Source organism: Lissotriton vulgaris, chromosome 8, assembly GCF_964263255.1.
Source record: "Lissotriton vulgaris chromosome 8, aLisVul1.2, whole genome shotgun sequence".
Classification (NCBI taxonomy): domain Eukaryota; kingdom Metazoa; phylum Chordata; class Amphibia; order Caudata; family Salamandridae; genus Lissotriton; species Lissotriton vulgaris.
Genome location: NC_141696.1, coordinates 143,814,691 through 143,837,228, shown reverse-complemented (window position 1 = coordinate 143,837,228; position 22,538 = coordinate 143,814,691). Strand labels below are relative to the sequence as shown.

Sequence of the window (22,538 nt, the reverse complement as noted above, 5' to 3'; positions counted from 1 at the left end):
GCGAATAAAACATAGTCATAAATAAGTATTTTAAAGGAAAACCTACCCAGACATGCAGCTAGCAAGCGGTTTGTAAAGTTCATCAAAGCCGTTTTAGACAACTAAATGCTTAATTTATATCAGTATCTCAACACCATTCAATCGGATTCAGGCTCGACCACAGTACGGGACCGCACTCATCTCCACCATGGACGACATCCAGATGATTATGAAAAGATGTGACACAACAGCCCTCACCGAATGAATCTTTCCACAGCCTTCGACACAGTCTTCCACCCCATCCTTATCCAATGGCTGCACCAAGCTGGCACCCAAGGTCCCGCTCTGCGCTAGATTTGCTCAATCCTGACAGACCGCACCCAGACACCTCCGCTCAGCTAGACTCCTACTCTCACAAACACTGAACCAGATGCGGCAGTTGTGAAATCTCCTTCCTCGCTCCTGAAGTCTGGGACGATCTGCCCCTGCACATCAGAGCATCCTCCTCAGTTCTTGAATTTCACAAGAATCTAAAGACCTGGTTCTTCACCTAAGCCCTGACCGTGCCTCGGCCCATACAGCTCCGGTCTCAGTGCCAGGATACCCTCCTGGTGAGTTGTGAGATTTACAAATAAACATAAAATCCAACACAGAGAGCCCTTTCTAAATTGATAACGGGCAGACCAAGAATGGGTCAGCGGAATCAGCTGATAGTGTTTAAAATATAGTTCAACTGTCAGGCTTTTCTAGTCAGAAATTAACTATAGCTCTTTTCTAATTTGTTTTAAATGTATTTATGTTTGCTTACAGTAATTATTTGTTTTAGAGTGCTCCTCTGCAATGATTTGTATTAACTATGCAATTAAAGGTAGTACACTTTGACCTCCCTTTTTGGGATGTGGTAGCAATGACTACAGGAGCGATCCAGGAAAGGTGGCATGTCCCGGATATGAAAAGCGTAATTAGTTTCAGATTCAGAATCTATTTGGAGATTTGTGAGTGCAGGGCAGCCACCTCAACTGGTTTGCGCCAAGCTGGTGTCTTCTAACTTTCCTGGGTGGCACCTTTAGTGACAACACTCAGAGCTTCAAGGCGCTTTGTAATAAATCAAAATCAACAAGTATTCTACCAAAGCATCATGATTCATCTGGTAAACCCTTCACATTCTTGCAAACAGAAGTGGGTCACCATATGGAGACATCTCTATTGAGGGCACAGGGCTGTTCACAACAGAAGCTTGAACCTGGGCTACAAGGCTCAGGATTCTGCTTGAACCAGTCTGAAGTTAACCCCATCTGATCTTTTAAGACTTCATAGCACTGCGGAAAGGGATGTGAAGAAAGACAGCCCTTAGCTAGACAAATGATTCACTTTGCAGTCACCCAGCAGACGCATTACATTAGGACTTCAAGCTATGTTCCACAAGCCTTCAAGAACACCACCGTGAGAACTTCCTAAGTTTGGCCAGAAGCTCCTGGTTTAAGGGTGTCCTCATCGAGAGTCCAAAAAAAGAACATTCTCAACTAGTTGAAAGACCAGTGTTTTCTTTTCATGTTCTCTAGCTTGGTTTTAAGGTTTTTCTATCAACGATATCCTCACTCATGGTGCCACAGAGGAAAATCTCCACAGTAATTACACAGAGACTTGCGACCCAGAATGCAATTTCAGCTAGACGTGTGAAATCCATATAATGTTGGAATAATGAAATAATATGCTACTGACACCAGTTATCCTCTTTGCAATGGAAAAGAAAATTCGAATCAGATTATAAATTTTAGCTGGCTGAAAAATATCTGCACCACTGCGTCAGAACTTTCTTCTGCCACTATGCAGCAAAACAGTTTTTAAGCGCAAGTGACATTGAACACATCTGTAGGCACAGCCGAGTGCTCCAGGTTCCATGTTAGCTCATCTCCTCGTCATCACCCTTGATTTCTCACGTAGAATACTTGATTAGGGGCACGGAAAACTACAGACGGGACTTCTTGAAATCAAAATGTGTGTCAAGAAAAAGGAAAAATTCCACTAGTACAGAGAAACCTAAATATATCCCTCATAGCTGGTGTCTGACACTGCTGGGTTTACAAACAAAGTGAAAAGATAGAACAAAGATTTCTCTAGAGTGGCAGCTGGAATGCAACTCTTTCATGTTTCACAGTCATGCCAATTAAACATAAAAACAAAAGGGAGAAATGGGAACTCTAATGAGCCTGCAATGTGTAATGTAATGTATGTATACTTGTATAGCGCACTGTATACCACTGGGGAACCCGTCCTGGCTTTCCCTGTGAGAGGGCACCCCCAAGGTGAAGCCAGGCATCCCCGGCGCTGCTAGGGCCGTTGTGGAGATTAAGCAAGCTATTGCCCAGAGTTGCAGAGTGGGACCCATGGTTAGCGTAGGAACTTAGGCGAGAATTATCGAGTCCGCGGACATTGACCTAAGACCCTGCCGCGTCGGGAATTGAACCCTGATCCCGGGCCGACCCCTGCTTCAGGGTCTGCCGCTTCTAACCAGTGAGCCACACTTCTCCACGCAACAAAAATAAAATTAAATATTAGCAGACTGATATATCTATCTATATTATATATATATATATTATATATATTATGTATATATATATATATCATGAGGTTCGGTGAACGCCGACCAGCGCCTTGACTCCTCCACAGATTAACAGCGGTTCGTGTAGGATGGCGAATCCATATATCAAGATTCTCTGATTGATGCACGCCGCTGGTCCATGCCATACTGACCATTGGCCTGTCGACACCCTCTTAGGACACCTACACCCCTCATCTTGTATGGTCACTGTGAGGCACACTTTTCGCCCCCTCCTTCGGACCCGTTCCATATCCAAGATGATCCGACGTAGTGAGTGACTCGATGTTATGATTACTGGACCCCAACCGGTTTGTTGACTCATGTACTCTGACTTTTTGATGTTCCCCTGAAGTACTATCTCCCTGGTCGGTCTGCCTGACCCGATCTGCATTCCAACCCCTTTACTATTCCCCCACTACCTTCTATGCTCCATAGGACTTGTTTCTATATTATGCTATGCTCTATTAACTGATGTAATTATGTAACACTGTTGTGTTTTCTTTGTTATGCTATGCTCTAATAACTAATGTAATGAAGTAACACTGTTTTCTTCTAACGCTAACCTTATGTAAAGCGCTCCGCTACCTCCGGGTCTAGCCAGCGCAAAATAAAACTCTTCAAATAAAAAAAATTAAAAAATTTAAAACGGTCAGCCAAACCTCACGGGCGGGCGCCCACATTTGACTAAGTGATGTTACAATATAAAGGGTGTCCCTTTAGGTAAGGTGGGCCTACCGATTTTGTCAAAAGGTCAGAGAACAATAGTTTTAAAAGTAGGCCGACTTGCTTTATGAATGGTTCTGCACGGTCTTGTATATAAAGCAGAACTATTATTTTTAGCAAAAAGCCACTAGAAATTGTAATGAAATGTACATTATATAAATTCACACATAACAATGTTAAATAAAAATAATTATATTTGTTTTAATAAAGCATCATAAAAAAAAAAATCAACACATCCTCGAGTCTTTCTTTTAATGTTTTCCAGGCCACAAAGGGGACCCATTGAAATAACCACAAGAGGGCCTTGCTCTTTAGCTGATGAGCACATAGCTCTATCTTTGAGCGCAGTATAAAAATACATTAAGCTCTCCTGAGGTTATAAAGAGAATGACCCAGGAAACTTTAGTGTTTTTTTTATGTTGCTGAGGGGCTGAAGCACTCTACAGCCCCCCTACAAAAACAAATGCTTGGTGGTGCCCCTGCTTCTTCAAAGGGTACCACCAAGCTGCAATAAATATTAAAAAGACCTCGCAGGGAATTATGGAGCACTCTTTACAAGGAGCAGTGAATAATAAATGAGCGGATTCTGCCTCATTTATTATTCCTGTTTTTTTCACATTTTAAACTTTTGTTGGTGCCTGGCGCCCACCTAGGGCACCCATCCCTTTTTCGATATGGGGGCTGTGGGGGGAGCCCCAAGTCCTTTGTGGCTCCCAGCTAGCTCAGTGGTGGTAGTGGCCTTTTAAACAACTTTTTTAGGTGGTTGTTCCAGTGCACACCCAAGGGTACTCATACCTTTTTGCATCGTAAGTGGCGACAGGGGAAGGCCCAGGGGCCTGCGGCCCCAGATGGCCCCCAGTTAGCACCCATTGTGGTGCCGATGGAAGGCATAACTATTCTCCTTTGCTCTCAGCTGGGTATGAGCAGTTTTTCCCCTCTGGGATCCTCGTGCCACAAGGGGTAGAGAGGCAGGACATAGCAAATCCAGTAGTGTGGCCTGTCACCAGCCAGGCCGATGAAGGTTCGGGGGGACAAAAAAAATAAAATAAAAGGGTTACCTGAACGCCAGTCCCACCCGCCGCCACATCATGCTCTCCATTCTTCTGGGAACGGGTTCCCAGACTGCACTGCGGGGAATGCTGATACTGCATTGAAGCAACTTCAGGATTGGCCTGAGCATATGCAACTTGCACTCTCAGGCAGAGTGGGAGCCTGTGCCTGCTTTCTCCAGCCCCAGCAACCCAGCTGGAGAGAGCTTCACTGTGCAAGAGGGTTTGTCCGGCCTGAGACAGCCGGCCAAACCCTCATGTGCAGTGAATGGAGTGCTCTACCAAACCACACCAGCAGTGTCATCTCTCTGGACCCGTCCCCAAGATTCGTCGGCGGAGTCCGGTGGGAGGGTCCAGATAGAATAAAATAAAACAATAATAAAATGGTTTAAAACCCATGTTATTATCGTTCTATTTGAGAGTGGTGGCGGGAGGGCAGCGGACCTCCGCTCCAATGGAGGGGCCGCCGCCTACCCTGCCCTCATATATATATTTTGTTTAATTTCAGGAAAGGTGACTAAGTCCGAGTCCTGAGACAGCTGCCACAACATTTCTTTTAATGTTGCAGACACTGACATAGTGGGGGGAAAAACACCCTGGACAATTAGATCGCTTTTTCTTTTTATAAAGTTGCTTTAATGGGGGGCTCTTGTGAGAGCACCACAAACCCAATTTTTTCAAAGCTTTTAATCCTTAACTTCTCAAAAACTACTGAATGGATTTACACCAAATCTCAAAAAGCACACGTTCGGGACAAATTGCCCAATTTGGTGTAATTCCATTCAACCGTTTTGGCTGTAGCCACCCTTTTTTCTCAGCCCCTGCTTGACAGCTCACCACAAAACTCTCCAGGAAGGAACTGAGGAAACTGAAAAGTTGAGTCAAGAATCGGTGCTCGCAGAACGCCAGTGCGTGTTTAACTTCACAACTCTTCAGTCGGAAATAATGAACGTAACAGCACTCCCCGTAGTCTTCAATCGAAGTTTATTTACAAAGCAGATTCAAGTGAATCCGCTGTGTAAATAAACTTGGACTGAAAACTATGAGTGCCGTTACGTCCACTATTTACGACGAAAGGGTTGTGATAGATATATGTGTGTGTTTTCAAATAAAAAAATGTGATTCCCTTCTTGCACTTTTGCAGCCTATATCAAACGTTCAATTCCCCAACATGAATTAACTCCCAACCACCATCGGAATTACGTTTTATGTTTTTTCGTTAGTAATAAGTCCCCTCGACAATCAACTATTCATCTCATAACTAGTTTAAGCTGCAATAATCCTACTGTGCATTTCATTCTGAATTTAAAATTTTTATGTCAATCTAATGTTTAATATAAAAAAGAGTGGTTATGTGTGTACGCTTTTAAATAATAATGATGCCGTCAGGTTCATTCCGTTAATAATTGGACAGGAGACCATTGCTGATAACTTACATTTTTCAGCAGGATTTAAAATCATCAGGTAATTAATTGTTTTGAACCTAGCTGCTATCTCCCAAGACATGTAATTCAATTAAACTCTAATTGCCTGAACTGGAGAAGCCCAAAAGCCTTATAATAAACTTACTACCACTCCAGTAACATACACAACATCTTGCAAGTGAAATCATACAAATCAAAATTATATTTAACCCATGTGCAATATAAAATATTATGTTCTACTGTAGCTGTTAAAGTACCACTGCCTTGGATGCCAAAAGTGATGTGCATCTTTAAAAGCCTGTGTAGCATCCCTCTCTTTCCAATTAGCTTGATATTATTTTTCATCATATTGGAGTCTTTGATATATCAGTTTCACCTTGGTAAATTATGATAATGCTGAGCTGTAACAAGTGCATCAAAATCCTTATTATGACGTCTCTGGAAACAAGCCCGGAAGCAATTAATGTCAAACCAATTAATATTTGTCTGATTAAAATCAAGCTTCCCAGCAAGTGATGCAAGATGTGATCAAATCTTGGCAGTAATAATGGACTAACCTAAAGCCATTAAAATCATGAAGTTCAGGTGTATTAAACCCTAACAGATAAAGATTTTGAATAAGTATAGTGGAAGCCTTAGGTACTGTGTACATATTCTCTGAGGATAGTCCAGAAGGAGGTTAGCGACAACACAAGCAGTAGCTTTCCTATCTATTAATAACTTTACTATAAATACAAGAATGAACTAGCTTCCATGAAATACATATATATTGTAGTGGAGGCCTATTCCTAATCTGTGCAAACGGTTTTTAGCCAGCATATAATTCCTACATTTTCCATGTATGGTCTGAAATGTCAAGCAACAGGGGGCTGTATTGCGCATTGTGCCACGGGGTGCAACAGGTGTGTGAGCTCCTGGAGGCTAAGGTATTACAGAAGGGGCCGCAGACATCTGTGTGGACACTTCTGTAATACTGATAACACTGTTAGCGCTGGTGCACAAGTAGCACCAGTGATATCTGGTAAAATGGTGTGGGCCCATGCAAATGAGGGAATCACTTTGCCTCTACGCTCTCATCCTATTACGGATGCAGGTGCTGCAGCAAAAAAGCCTTAGCAGGCTCACTGAGAGGATGTCACACGAAGGTAGTCTGGCCCCCCCTTTAAAGTGCTGGCGAAACACGGAGCCCCTTGTAAGCAGTCTCTCTGTATTTAACTGAATACACTACCCCTGCTTAACCCCTTGCCTGCGGTCGGAATTCCGCTCCTGTACGGCACATTCCGATCGCGGGCGTGGTCGTGACGGCTCCCGGCCGTCATCAGCACACGAGCACTGTGTGCCATGACGGACTGGAGCCGTCACCAGCATGCAAAGGGTTAAAGGTGGGCCGTGGTGCTAACAGCGACCGTGCGCTCATTGCATAATATGGCCCAGGTCTCTTGAAATAATATGCTGTAACTTGTTACAAAGTATATAAAAGAATCCTTTTTAAGATGACACTCCTGCCTGTGGCGGCAACAAGGACTATAGCTAGTAACTAGAGCCAAATAGTCTTTTATTAAATAAATTGAGGATACCTACAAAGTAATCATGTAAGTAATCATCTAAATCCCTGTGATACACAGCTTAACAATTAAAGCACCAATGTCCCATCACTTTACTTATGCCCCTTGGGTTCCAACTTCTAGCTTTCTCACCTTGAACATTTTCCAAATACCTGGAGTGGTATCTTAAGACGGGTCCTGGGATTTTGCCATTCACTTACAATCCTCTCTGCTTCATTCGTTCTAACATGGATAGACATTTACGAGGCTTGGAGTGGCAATTCCCTACATTGACCCATTCTGCAAGTTTCCTAAACACTACAATCCTAGCGTGTCGGAGTATATCCTTCACCTTAAGCACACAATTCAAAATCAATTACCTGTGAAAACGAAACATCTGCACTGGAACTTCCAACTTAGAGCGGTTGATCATCCTAAAGAGGTTATTCACACACCTTTCTTCCCACACTTGGGTACTACTAATGTAAGTCTAGCAATAAACCAATTATGTATTGCAGTTACTCCTCAAGAGCTCTACGTACGCTCCCTAGAGGCTAGATACCTCAAGGAAACTACCCTTACAACAGGTTCAATACATAGTATTATTAGGGAAATACATTTATCATGTGCTCTTGGATTCCTCACTATTAGGATAGGTATCCCAAAAATCCTAGAGGGAGTTCAAACTGACAGAACACCTGTTAGTAAGAATTGAGAAGGATGATAGTTTTTCTGCAGACACAATAGTATCACTTAGCCATGTGTGGCACAACCTCCTAATTAAATGAAACAAGGATATTGGTAACTCAGAGCATTATTGTTATGCAAGGAATTTGCATAATTCTTTAGGAAATGTTTTTCTCTGAAATGTTTTATACAGTGGACTAGCAGTGATTTTAACCCCTTGCGTGCTCGTGACGGAACCATTCCGTCACGAGCCACGGTGGGGTTGTGCTGGGGACGGAACCCGGCCGCCGCGCCTGCGCGGCACGTTCTATTGAGCGGGCGGGGCCGTGACGGAACCATTCTGTCACAAGCACAGCGCCACCGCGGTCGTGACGGAGTGGTTCCGTCACAAGCATGGCGGCGCCGCGCGGCCCCCCTGCCCCCTAGCGCCGCGGCGGAATTACCGCCGCGGCCAAGAAGTTAAAGAGGTAGGCTTTTTCATGACACACTTGTGAGGACCATTTGTTGAATGATTGAATTTGTAAAGTTCACAGATTCTCCAAGGAGTGTCCCAGCGATATTGACTAACAGTACGAATAGACACCACTTAAGCCAAAGCAAATAGACACGTTTTAATATTTGTTCTTAACGATGACTCAAACTCCCCACACGAAGCGGATGAACTAGGAAACGAGTTCCCAAAACAACAGATACAACGTTAAAAAGTTTAGATTCAGTAGAAATAAAAGAAAATTGTTATTGGATAAAGAGGATGAGCGTTTAGGGAATTGAATGCAGTTGAATGCAACACTCGCCAGTTTATCCACTGGGAACTAGGACCTTTTAGGTCAGCGATATAAGACTATTGCCCAAGAGCAACTAATATCGGCAGGAACATTTAAAAATAAAACAAGCATAAGAGGTCTGCACAAATTAGACACAATCTCTCAACTGTGCTGTTCACAGCTAAACCTCAGTGTCCCAAGGTCCTTATTTAGACGTGATTTACATTTGCATCGCCAGACACAATCATATACAAGACCATGAGATCTATTTTTCACGAAAGACAGGGTTGGGGCTAAAGTTGAAGTTGGCATACGGGCTCCTTTCGAGGTGAAGATATATAGACACAGACATGTTAGATTTTTACCACATGTACTTACCTGTGCATACAGGTTCTGCTGTGGATAGGCACTTCTTATGGGATACATGGCTGTCTGGTAAGGATTTGGAGATGGCGAGTAGGGTGGTGGTGCATTATTACTCTGGGTAGGTGGGACTTTGTAGGGGGTTCCAGCAGTGTACCCTGTAGAGACAAAAAAAACAGACCCTTTGACGCACCTCTTCATATATGCACCAATAGCATCAGATTTCACTTAGAGTCACAACAACCACAGAGTAATGCCAGAAACTATAGAGTTTGCAGGTTAGTATTTCAAATGTAGGTTTTCAACGACTAGACAGATGTTTGGTGAAGGTATTTTGTATAAGATGGTTGTTCTATGTACTGCATGTGTCTGGCTAAACATAGGACACAGCATGAAGCAAACAAAGAACCCATCTTTTTCAGGAGGAAAGACCCTCACTAACCCATAGTATGCAATTAAAAAAAGAAACAACAAGCATTGGAAATGCAATAGGTCTCGCATTAGGAAAGATTGAGCTATTGGTATTGTAAATGACACTTTTTTTATTTATGTGTTGGTTTTGAAAGTAGAAAAATTAATAGCTTTGTCAGTTACAATGTCAATAGTTTTAACTTTTGCAAATGTGACACCTATAGCATTTGTAATGCAATGTGTGTTGTATTTACGTGACTTAGATGAATTGATATTACAAATAACAATGGCTTTTAATTTTGTAAATAATTAATACTTAAATAAAAGCTATTGTAATTTATAATGGCAATAGCTTAAACTATTGTAAATAACTTTTGTGAAGATTATGTTCAGTGTATTTTATTGTGACGACAATCCAAGAACATTGCATTTGCACCTACACACACAGAGCCAAACACATGTAGATGTGGTGGTGGTGGATCTGGGGGATATGGTGGTGGTGGATGTGGTGGTGGATGTGGTGGTGGTGGTGGATGTGGTGGTGGATGTGGTGGTGGTGGTGATGGTGGTGGATGTGGTGGTGGTGGTGGTGGATGTGGTGGTGGATGTGGTGGTGGATGTGGTGGTGGATGTGGTGGTGGATGTGGGGGTGGATGTGGGGGTGGATGTGGGGGTGGTGGAGGTGGTGGTGGTGGTGGTGGTGGAGGTGGTCGATGTGGTGTTGATGTGGTGGATGTGGTGGATGTGGTGGTTGTGGAGAAAGTGGTGGTGGATGTGGTGGTGGAAGTGGTGGTGGAAGTGATGGTGGTGGGTGTGGTGGATGCGGTGGTGGGTGTGGTGGATGCGGTGGTGGATGCGGTGGTGGATGTGGTGGTGGTGGATGCGGTGGTGGATGCAGTGATGGATGTGGTGGTGGTGGTGGATGCAGTGATGGATGTGGTGGTGGTGGTGGATGTGGTGGTGGTGGTGGATGTGGTGGTGGTGGTGGATGTGGTGGTGGTGGTGGATGCGGTGGTGGTGGATGCGGTGGAAGTGGTGGATGTGGTGGTGGATGTGGTGGATGTGGTGGTGGATGTGATGGTGGATGTGATGGTGGATGTGGTGGTGATGGTGGATGTGGTGGTGGTGGATGTGGTGGTTGTGGATGTGGTGGTTGTGGTGGATGCGTTGGTGGATGCGTTGGTGGATGAGGGGGTGGATGAGGTGGTGGATGAGGTGGTGGATGCAGTGGTGGTGGATGCGTTGGTGGTGGATGCGTTGGTGGTGGATGCGTTGGTGGTGGATGCGGTGGTGGTGGATGCGGTGGTGGTGGATGTGGTGGTGGTGGATGCGGTGGTGGTGGATGTGGTGGTGGTGGATGCAGTGGTGGTGGATGCAGTGGTGGTGGATGCAGTGGTGGTGGATGCAGTGGTGGTGGATGCAGTGGAAGTGGTGGATGTGGTGGTGGATGTGGCGGTGGATGTGGTGGTGGTGGATGCGTTGGTGAAGTGGTGGTGGATGTGGTGGTGGTGGATGTGATGGTGGATGTGGCGGTGGATGTCATGGTGGATGTCATGGTGGATGTCATGGTGGATGTGGTGGTGGATGTGGTGGTGGATGTGGTGGTGGATGTGGTGGTGGATGTGGTGGTGGATGTGGTGGTGGTGGTGGATTTGATGGTGGATGTGATGGTGGATGTGGTGGTGATGGTGGATGTGGTGGTGGATGTGGTGGATGCGGCGGTGGTGGTGGATGCGGTGGTGGTGGTAGTGGTGGATGGGGTGGTGGTTGTAGTGGATGTGGTGGTGGGTGTGGTGGTGGTGGGTGTGGTGGTGGTGGTGGTGGATGCGGTGGTGGTGGATGTGTTGGTGGTGGATGTGGTGGTGGCTGTGGCGGTGGATGTGGGGGTGGATGTGGGGGTGGATGTGGGGGTGGTGGAGGTGGTGGTGGTGGTGGTGGTGGAGGTGGTCGATGTGGTGTTGATGTGGTGGATGTGGTGGATGTGGTGGTTGTGGAGAAAGTGGTGGTGGATGTGGTGGTGGAAGTGATGGTGGTGGGTGTGGTGGATGCGGTGGTGGGTGTGGTGGATGCGGTGGTGGATGCGGTGGTGGATGTGGTGGTGGTGGATGCGGTGGTGGATGCAGTGATGGATGTGGTGGTGGTGGTGGATGCAGTGATGGATGTGGTGGTGGTGGTGGATGTGGTGGTGGTGGTGGATGTGGTGGTGGTGGTGGATGTGGTGGTGGTGGTGGATGCGGTGGTGGTGGATGCGGTGGAAGTGGTGGATGTGGTGGTGGATGTGGTGGTGGATGTGATGGTGGATGTGATGGTGGATGTGGTGGTGATGGTGGATGTGGTGGTGGTGGATGTGGTGGTTGTGGATGTGGTGGTTGTGGTGGATGCGTTGGTGGATGCGTTGGTGGATGCGGGGGTGGATGAGGTGGTGGATGAGGTGGTGGATGCAGTGGTGGTGGATGCGTTGGTGGTGGATGCGTTGGTGGTGGATGCGTTGGTGGTGGATGCGGTGGTGGTGGATGCGGTGGTGGTGGATGTGGTGGTGGTGGATGCGGTGGTGGTGGATGTGGTGGTGGTGGATGCAGTGGTGGTGGATGCAGTGGTGGTGGATGCAGTGGTGGTGGATGCAGTGGTGGTGGATGCAGTGGAAGTGGTGGATGTGGTGGTGGATGTGGCGGTGGATGTGGTGGTGGTGGATGCGTTGGTGAAGTGGTGGTGGATGTGGTGGTGGTGGATGTGATGGTGGATGTGGCGGTGGATGTCATGGTGGATGTCATGGTGGATGTCATGGTGGATGTGGTGGTGGATGTGGTGGTGGATGTGGTGGTGGATGTGGTGGTGGATGTGGTGGTGGATGTGGTGGTGGTGGTGGATTTGATGGTGGATGTGATGGTGGATGTGGTGGTGATGGTGGATGTGGTGGTGGATGTGGTGGATGCGGCGGTGGTGGTGGATGCGGTGGTGGTGGTAGTGGTGGATGGGGTGGTGGTTGTAGTGGATGTGGTGGTGGGTGTGGTGGTGGTGGGTGTGGTGGTGGTGGTGGTGGATGCGGTGGTGGTGGATGTGTTGGTGGTGGATGTGGTGGTGGCTGTGGCGGTGGATGTCATGGTGGATGTGGAGGTGATGGTGGATGTGGTGGTGGTGGTGGTGGTGGATGTGATGGTGGATGTGGTGTTGATGGTGGATGTGGTGGTGGATGCGGTAGTGGTGGATGTGGTGGATGGGGTGGTGGTTGTAGTGGATGTGGTGGTGGATGTAGTGGTGGTGGTGGATGTGGTGGTGGATGTGGTGGTGGTGGTGGATGTGGTGGTGGATGTGGTGGTGGTGGTGGATGCGGTGGTGGTGGATGCGGTGGTGGTGGATGCGGTGGCGGTGGATGCGGTGGCGGTGGAGGTGATGGTGGATGTGGAGGTGATGGTGGATGTGTTGGTGGATGTGGTGGTGGTGGTGGATGTGGTGGTGGTGGTGGATGTGGTGGTGGTGGTGGATGGGGTGGTGGTGGTGGATGTGGTGGTGGTGGATGTGGTGGTGGATGTGGTGGTGGTGGATGTGGTGTTGATGGTGGATGTGGTGGTGGATGCGGTGGTGGTGGTAGTGGTGGATGGGGTGGTTGTAGTGGATGTGGTGGTGGATGTAGTGGTGGTGGGTGTGGTGGTGGATGTGGTGGTGGTGGATGCGGTGGTGGTGGATGCGGTGGTGGTGGATGCGGTGGTGGTGGATGCGGTGGCGGTGGATGCGGTGGCGGTGGATGCGGTGGCGGTGGATGCGGTGGCGGTGGATGTCATGGTGGATGTGGAGGTGATTGTGGAGGTGATGGTGGATGTGTTGGTGGATGTGGTGGTGGATGTGGTGGTGGATGTGATGGTGGATGTGGTGGTGATGGTGGATGTGGTGGTGGATGTGGTGGATGCGGCGGTGGTGGTGGATGCGGTGGTGGTGGTAGTGGTGGATGGGGTGGTGGTTGTAGTGGATGTGGTGGTGGGTGTGGTGGTGGTGGGTGTGGTGGTGGTGGTGGTGGATGCGGTGGTGGTGGATGTGTTGGTGGTGGATGTGGTGGTGGATGCGGTGGTGGATGTGGTGGTGGTGGAAGTGGTGGTGGATGTGGTGGTGGATGCGGTGGATGTGGTGGTGGATGCGGTGGATGTGGTGGTGGATGCGGTGGATGTGGTGGTGGATGCGGTGGTGGATGCGGTGGATGTGGTGGTGGATGTGGTGGTGGATGTGGTGGTGGATGTGATGGTGGATGTGATGGTGGTGGTGGATTTGATGGTGGATGTGATGGTGGATGTGGGGGTGATGGTGGATGTGGTGGTGGATGTGGTGGTGGATGCGGTGGTGGATGCGGTGGTGGATGCGGTGGTGGATGCGGTGGTGGATGTGGTGGTGGATGTGGTGGTGGTGGATGCAGTGGTGGTGGATGCGGTGGTGGTGGATGTGGTGGTGGTGGATGCGTTGGTGGATGAGGTGGTGGATGAGGTGGTGGATATGGTGGTGGATGTGGTGGTGGATGTGGTGGTGGTGGATGCAGTGGTGGATGTGGTGGTGGTGGATGTGATGGTGGTGGTGGATGTGGTGGTGGAAGTGGTGGATGTGGTGGTGGATGCGGTGGATGTGGTGGTGGATGCGGTGGATGTGGTGGTGGTGGATGCGGTGGATGTGGTGGTGGTGGTGGTGGATGTGGTGGTGGATGCGGTGGTGAAGTGGTAGTGGATGTGGTGGTGGATGTGGTGGTGGATGTGGCGGTGGATGTCATGGTGGATGTGGTGGTGGATGTGGTGGTGGATGTGGTGGATTTGATGGTGGATGTGATGGTGGATGTGGTGGTGATGGTGGATGTGGTGGTGGATGCGGTGGTGGATGCGGTGGTGGATGCGGTGGTGGATGCGGTGGTGGATGCGGTGGATGTGGTGGTGGATGTGGTGGTGGTGGATGCGGTGGTGGTGGAAGTGGTGGTGGTGGAAGTGGTGGTGGATGTGGTGGATGCGGTGGTGGTGGAATTGGTGGTGGATGTGGCGGTGGTGGATGTGGTGGATGTGGCGGTGGATGTCATGGTGGATGTGGAGGGGATGGTGGATGTGGTGGTGGTGGATGCGGTGGTGGATGGGGTGGTTGTTGTAGTGGATGTGGTGGTGGATGTAGTGGTGGTGGGTGTGGTGGTGGTGGTGGGCATGGTGGTGGTGGTGGGTGTGGTGGTGGTGGTGGATGCGGTGGTGGTGGATGCGGTGGTGGTGGTGGTGGTGGTGGATGGGCTGTTTTTGTTTTCAGTGGTGCATCATAGGTAACGTAATTAGAAGCAAGTGTATTTTCCTAGTAATTAAAAGCAAGTGCTTCTTACTAACTTTCCCAGTTGTTGTTGAGTACCCGAAGAGGCCAGTGGAAGTTTACTGTGATCATTTGAATCTATTTTATGAGTCAAGCATTGTCCGCATCCGTTCCCTGCAGGGCGGACAATGTACTCTAAAGAGCGGTATAGGAACGTTTCAGAATGGCGGTGGTCCTTGCTCGTTTATTTTACATTATTTAAACTTTCACGGCCCCCGAGACCCCAGAGTGTGAGATATAGGAGCCAGGGGTGCATTTTTTTGTTTTTCGCTCAGATTCATCAGCTGAGGGCAGAGTTGTGGCACTTTTAATACAAGTCATTTTCGTCAGTTCTGAGCAATGGCAACAGCTGCACCAGCCCCAATGCACAGAAGGGCATCTTTTTAGTCATTAAAACAAATAGATATGAACATGAAATGAAAACATCTATTCTGTGGAGTAGAGTTTATTTAACATCCACTTGCGCTGCTCAGCATTTCAACATTTCCAACCCCTAAAGACTGGGGCACTTTCCCTCCCCCATAACTTGCAATGGCGGCTGTGACGTTCTTGTTTTGTACTTTTGCAGAAAGGACGTGGAACAAACATTTTATGTTGGGGCAAAAGATGTGAATTCTCTTTACAAGCGGTTGTGCACCGTTAATTTTGCGTTTTCTGAATGTACGATTGTTTATTCGGGGCTGGCGCTTCCACCCAGACCGTAAACAAGCTCACCCTGCCACCCAGGACTTGCCCCAGACGGTAAAGATCCGGTTGGGTTTCTAGTCCCAGAGAATTTCGGAATGGAATTTCCCCCCCAAAAGGAATCAAATAAAATAATATATATTTTTGGAACGGGCGAGAAGCAAAGCAGCGCGAGTGTTTTTCCTCTTGCAGGTTGTGATCCCCAGAGAGGGTCTGCTCTCCACCTGTAACTCGGAGACGGCTGAACCCACAGACCTCAGATTCTCGTGGGGGGCTCTGGACATGATAGCACACGGCCAGCTCTGCCTGTCCTTGACCGGGTGACGGTGAGCTGCTAGTCCGCTCGGAGTAAAGGTCAGATCGGCGGTGCTAGCCAGAACCACCCGAGATAGAGCCGGCGGGGCCACCTTCCTCCTCATTGAGGGCTCCAAGGAGCCGGTGGCTCAGTCGTGCTTCACGCAGGGATCAATACTTACGAATGACAATCGATGGATTGTCTGCAAATATGGATTATCAATCAATTCGTGATCAGCTCCTAAAAGTGCATGTAAAAAGGATTGTTTAGTCCAGGTGGACTTACAATGATGTCATCATTTCTAAATACATGTCCAGATGAGTGAAAAAACAAGCAAATTGCAATAGAATTCTCACTGCTTACTACTTCCAGCAGAAGGTGTCTGAGGACAGAATGACAGCCCGATGTGTGTCTAGAAACAGTCTGACAGCAACAGTAACTGCAGAGTGTGCAAACAAACAGCATGGCAACAGTAGTGCGAGGAATTATGAGTAGGAACAGCAGCAATGCTGCCTGCAAGAGGTGTTCAAGAAGAAAGAGACAGCAGTAATGTGCCCTGAGACAAAGCGAAACAAGGAGAAACACGAGAGACGGCCGTCAAAGTGAAAGTACGGCCGGCTGAGGGCATTGCTGTGGGGAGGGGGGATGAGAAATGCGACACGGCGGGCAGGGGAGGCGGCGGAGCGGGGAGAGCGGCATGAGGGTGTGAAGCAGCAGGGGAGGAGTGCTGCTGGCGATTGACTGGCGATTTGATGATGTGCACGCGCATTTTAGGTCAATGCGCTTGCGCATTGACCTAAAAGCGCACGGGCACAGCATCAAATCGCCAGTCAATCGCCAGTCTAGGTAAAGCTTATTTAAGCCCCTATAGAAGCTTCGCCAGCTATGCGCATGCGCACAGCAGGCGAGCCCTAAAAACCAGAGCTTACCAAATTTCAACTTTGATTTAAAAAAAGTTAAATTTCAATTCAGGTGATGGTAGGACAGTGTCCAGGCAAGAATATGAAATACCTGAACATCTCCAAGCAGGAGAGCGGACTTAGCCACTTCAAGTTACAGTTTTATGCCATGCTCCATTCTTCTGCTAGGAACATATTTTGGACTCAGTGAGATGTAACGTGGAGCCCCCATAGCAATGGAAAATCTTGATGATATAACTACTAGGCTCAGTGAAAACATTTCTAGTAATTCCCTCTGCCAAGTTATAAACAACATAAACATCAGTCTGTTAAAAGATCTAATGTAAATACCAGTAGATCAAGCATGGGAGACAGCAGCCAAAGACATGCTATGTAGGCACATATATGAGACTTGCATGTTAATTATACATATGCAACACGTGCAGCACATGCAACACATGTCCAATGTCTGCAGATTTCACAAATAGACATATACACAAGTTTATTTTTCTGAACTGTGAAAAGTGGAGGTAGGAGTATAAATTAGCTACCACCCACAAAGTATTGAGTTTTGGGTATCCGCAGACAAGTAAAGTTTTTATGGAGATTTAGCCAAATGTCCTGTTAGTTTCCCACTGAGCTTCTCTTCTTTTCCTTCCCTTCTATCGTTCCCCGTTTCAAATGTAAAACCTTAAAATAAAGGGGTTAAGTGAATTCATAGGCTTCGAGTTGGGACATCCCTACATTGATGGTACGTAATAAAAGCCTTTACTTGCCAGAATTGATTACATTTGAAGTAAATAGAATCAATGAATGTAAGAAAGTCGAATAGCACCAATTCATTTGGTTCCAAATTTGCTAAGTTAGTTGGGAAAAGATTAGCTGGTGCCCAATATATTCCTTAAACTATGGGTAGGGCCCTCTTCCCACTTTAGATCTACTGATTTAGGCAAGTTTCAATGTTTCTCAGTGATAATCACAAGAGTTTATGTAACTCTTTTTTTTCAACACACCATCATTGATATTAAATTATTATTCTTTGTTATATTTTTCGTGTTGGAGAATTTTTATTTTCTGTAACATGGGTTTTATGCTTTACAAAACATGTGTCTTGTGTTTTTTTTCAAGGCTTAAAGGTGTTACACCAACAATCAAGAAGAACAATAGAGTATTAATAAACAAAATATATATGAAAAACAAAAAGCAAGGAAAAATAAAAAAAACACTTGGCAATTTGTAGTCTATATTTTGGGCGGGAATCACTTGTGAGGCAAGACACACATGGGTCACAGAAAGTAAGGTATGGGAGGTCATGTGCCGTCGGTGTCAAATTGTATAAATTAAGAATTCTACATAATAATGCACAAGCTCTAACGAACACTATTTTCACATTAAGTTATAATCCAGTACTCAAACTTATACAAGAAATATTGGCCCAATCTAGAGTGCTATAACCGTAGTTAAAGTAAATATTTTCAAACTCAGTCTGATTCTTATACCAGAGTATTGCAAATTAAAGTTGGTCTGTAGGGGAGAGGAGGTCAAAAAATAAAGGTGAAAAATAAAGGTAAAAAGAAATTGCACCAGTGCAGTTAGAGGTTTATGCTCAAATTGTCATCTGTATTTGAGAGACAATTAGGATTCATATTCAATATGGTACTGATAATGCAAGTCAACAAAGCGCCAGTTATTGTATCTATATACAGAATAAGCAATATTGTGTACAGCGGTCAGGCGTGAAAGTCGTGAAGAAGCACAAAGTCTGTTTAGGTGGTGCGGCCTACCATTAAATCCGAGGTGCGGGGTGAAGCATCTTCCAGCAGGCAGGTCTCCCCCAGGGTGATTCGGACAAGTAGAATGGGCAGCATGTTAGGATATGTTAGTGAGGTGTGTGTGTGGGGGGGGGGGGGGGGTTGGGGGGTTGGGGGGGCGGGGGAGTGGGGAGGGGAGTATATTCAGTTAGCATATATTAGTACTCAGGTCCTGGGCCAGCCTCTTTGAAAGACCGGTGATCCATTGGACAGGCAGAGTAGGTGGTCACAGGGGATTTCTATGGGGAAGAATACATTTGATTTATGAGGGAGTGCAGCTGTCAGGGAGGCTCTGTGCACTTCATGGGCGGCTGAGCGAGATGATTTCATTGTGTCAGGGGTATTAGAATTAGGTGTGGGTGGCTTGGACTCATCCACGAAGGAAGGTGGTCGAGAGTATGGCAGCCGCTGTTGCTGCATTTCCGCACTGCATGGTAGGCAGGGTGGTAGGCTACAGTGGTCCACTGTGAAGAGGGGCAAAAAGTATGAAGGGATGGCTTACCTGCCCTGAATGTTGCACTGCCTTCATGGGGTGGAGGGAAGAGGGCGTAGTCCGGGGTATCGAGGGGGGCCCACAGTCCGGTAATGCGAGTGCAGCTCTTTTGCTGCCTCAGGTGGAAGTAAACCCGGCTGGTCCTGACCGGGAGGTTAGTTGCCAGCATGGGACATTGAATCAGCGAAGTTGCACGCCTATAGAAAAAGCTGAAGTAATGCCCCAGGGATCCCTGGAAAATGCAGTTCCTGGAGATCGCCACAAGCGTTCTCCAGGGCAGCAAGGTGGGGCATTGGGAGCATTTCAAAGAGCAACAGAATGTCTTTTCGAGCAGCTCTGTGGGTTATGCAGGCCAGTACTACTGAGTGGGACCAGTTGTGTGAGAAAAGAGAACGCAAATTGGAATTGAAGAATAGGACCTTGGTGGCACACTGGATGCTGATGCAGCTTTAGGGCGGGATGTGGGGAGTGGTAGGAGAGGGTTTGTGTACAAGTACTAGCATCCTAGACAGTGGGTTTGGGTTCAAGACCAGGAGGTACAGTGTGAGGATGGAGAAGGACATTTTGCGGTTCAAAAGTTCAAGGGACCTCCCAAGAAGGAGTGGTCTGGAAGGGTTTGGCCCTGCAATGCCAGCAATTAAGGTTGGAGACTATCACCAGTCCCTGGCAGGATCCTAGATTGCCCGGGTACACCAGCATTAAGTGAGAAGACGTTTTCTTGCAGCCTCTCAAGCCGAGGGAGGAAAAATGTCGTTGAATGGCGTGTGTATGATAGGGATGTTGGTGATAGGGAGCGGCCTGGGGTGAGTGGAAATGTAAGGGGTGTTGACGATGTCTTGTCTCTGGATTTTGAGGATGAATAAGAGTGGGTGGAAGAAGGGGAGCTTGTGGAAAGCGGTGCAATGGGTAAGCTTGAAGAAGGCATGATTAGGGGGGTGGGCGAAGCCAACAATGGTCGGAAGTTCGGTGCATTACAGATGTTAAGAGTAGACAAGGCACCTTGCATGATGCGACCAGAGAGGAGAAGCTTCTCTGAAGACCGCAGGAGTCAACAGGCAGTTGGAAAGGAGCAGCAATTGCAACCAGGTATGCAGAATTGGTGGTTGGTTTGGGATATAGGGGCTTATGAGGGAAATTGATTTTAAATTAAATCTGTTGGGGTAGATGATTGTGTTATAAGTGACACAAAGAAGGCTGGACAGGATTCCCCTGGGAAGCTTAACAAAGAGAATACGGAAATGGTTGGGGACACTCTTACAAATGTGAGCATTCCTCCAAGAAAGAAAGTAAAACATAAGCAGAGGATAAAAAGGATAAAGCAAAAGTCTGGGTTTGGGTTTGGGTAAAGATAAGAAGCTACCCTTTATGAGATTATTCATGCCTTTGGGTGCTCATTTATCAGAAACAACAAAGGAGAAGATTTGTTATGGGGAGCTTAAGGATGTGTTTCATCTATTGCACTGAGAAATTCAAGCAAAAGAAGGTTTTAAGGAAGAAAAGTGGGAACTGGCCTAGCACCCTAGGGTAACCATTACGATTGACAATTGGGCATCAGCACTTCAAAATGTTTTCCAGCTTTTACTGCAAACATTATCCTGAGAGGGCTTCTGTAATATTCAAATATATGGACACTGTTTGCAAAGCGCAAATGGATTTTGGTTGGTCCACATGGTATAGTGACGATGAAGAATTTGAGGCCCAAACAAACATAAAACCTGATAAACATTGGGGCAAGGTTGATTGTGAGCTATGGTTGCAGTGGATGTCACCGACCCTCGGTGCTTGTGCCAACATACGGTGTCGCCTGCCACTGCACTCTTGGGCGCCTTTGCAGGGTGGTGGGGGCTATGTGGGGAGAGGACTACCTATTCTACCAGGACAAGCCTGTTGGGGATTCAACAGAGGGGCTGATACTGTTAGTTGTCTAGGTACATGCATGAGTCCTCAGGGTATGGGAGTAGGCACCCACTTACTCAATGTTTCGGGCAGATGCCACTAGGTGACCAGTGAAGATATTTTAGGTGCAAAGGGCAGCAACTCTAGCCTTTACACTAGGGCACCTACTCCAGTTAAGGGTAAATATCCTGTCAGGGATGCAGCAAAAATATTGGTGCCTTGAGTTTGGTTTCAAACTGGGTTATCAAGGCCTTGGACAATAGCTTGAGTTCAGTTAAGGATCTTTCTGATGTTATCAGAGACAAATTAAGCAAAGAACTACGAGAGGGTAGAATTGGCGGTCCATTTTTTGAGTGGCCTCTATCTGATTTGATGGTATTTCCACTGGGGATCGTTCCTAAGAAGAAACTAGGGAAATACAGATTGATTTATTATTTATCATGGCCGGTAGAAACATATGTTAATATTGTAGAAGAGGATGAGTCTGTGCAGTACGCCATGGTGGATGAAGCCATCAGTTTGGTGAGGCAGTGGCTGGGAAGCAGAACTGGCAAATTGCGATGTGCAACCGCTTACCGTATTTTGCCTGTTATTCCAATTGATTTTCAGCTTTTGGCATGTAGCTTGAAGGAACAATGTATGTGGATAGAACGTTGCCTATGGGCTGAGCTATTTCCTGTGCTCAGTTTGAAGCCTTTAGTATTTTATTTTTTGCAATGGGTGGTAATTTAGATAGCAGGTTCTAAGTTGGCCTTTCATTATCTGGATGATTTTTTTGTTTGTGGGAAAGAATGGGATAGATTAATTTGCAAGAGTGCTCGCTATCTTTCAGGATGCTTCAAACAAATATGGAGTGCCCATAGCCCCAGAAAAGACTGTGGTACCTAGCATATGGTTGACGTTTCTTGGCATTGAACTGCATACAAAAGGGATAGACGCTAGATTATCAGCTGATACGGTGAATGAGATTCTGGTTTTCCTAGAAGAGGCGAGCAAAGCTAGAAAACCGGAATTGAAGAAAGTGTAGCATCTTTTGGGCATCTTAATTTTGCATGTAGGGTGGTGCGAGCAGGGAGAACATTTTGCAGGAGGATTGGTTTGGCCTTGTCAGGAGCAGTGCTACCGCACCACAAAGTAAGGGTCACATTGGTCTTAAGAGTGGGATTTCAGAGTCTGGGAACCATTATTGGAGTGTTTCAATGGAGTTAGCATGTTTTTTGTTAAAGAGGAGATGTACTGGCATTCATGTTTTTTCAGACGCAAAAGGGGCTGCAGGTTTTGGCTTTTCCTGGGATGGCCAGGCCATTGGTTAACACAGGGCAGGAGCTTTGCTTTCCTAGAATTCTTCCCATAATTGGTGGCAATGCAGGTGTGGGGTAAGGAGCTGGCTAATAGGTAGATGTTGTGTAATGTTGAACAAATTGCTGGTGATTAGTGGTTTCGGAGACTGCGGAGGAGAGTTATGCTGGGCTGTATGCATTATAATGTAAATGTAAATTGATACTTGTATAGCGCACTACTCATCCGCAAGGGTCTCAAGGCGCTTGTACGAATACCGCTGTGGAACCCATCCTGGCTTTCCCTGTGAGGCGTCCAAT

The 22,538-nt window shown here is 47.1% G+C and overlaps 1 protein-coding gene across 2 annotated transcripts in view; it reads right to left on the bottom strand.

Annotated features, from left to right (window-relative positions):
- FAM168A (family with sequence similarity 168 member A) overlaps positions 1–22,538 on the bottom strand; it is a 489,029-nt gene that overhangs the window by 49,771 nt on the left and 416,720 nt on the right. For both annotated transcript variants that reach the window (XM_086933841.1, XM_086933842.1), the window contains one exon: positions 9,151–9,293. In XM_086933841.1, coding sequence (XP_086789967.1) covers positions 9,151–9,293 — 143 coding nt within the window. The remainder of the gene's footprint in view (positions 1–9,150; positions 9,294–22,538) is intronic.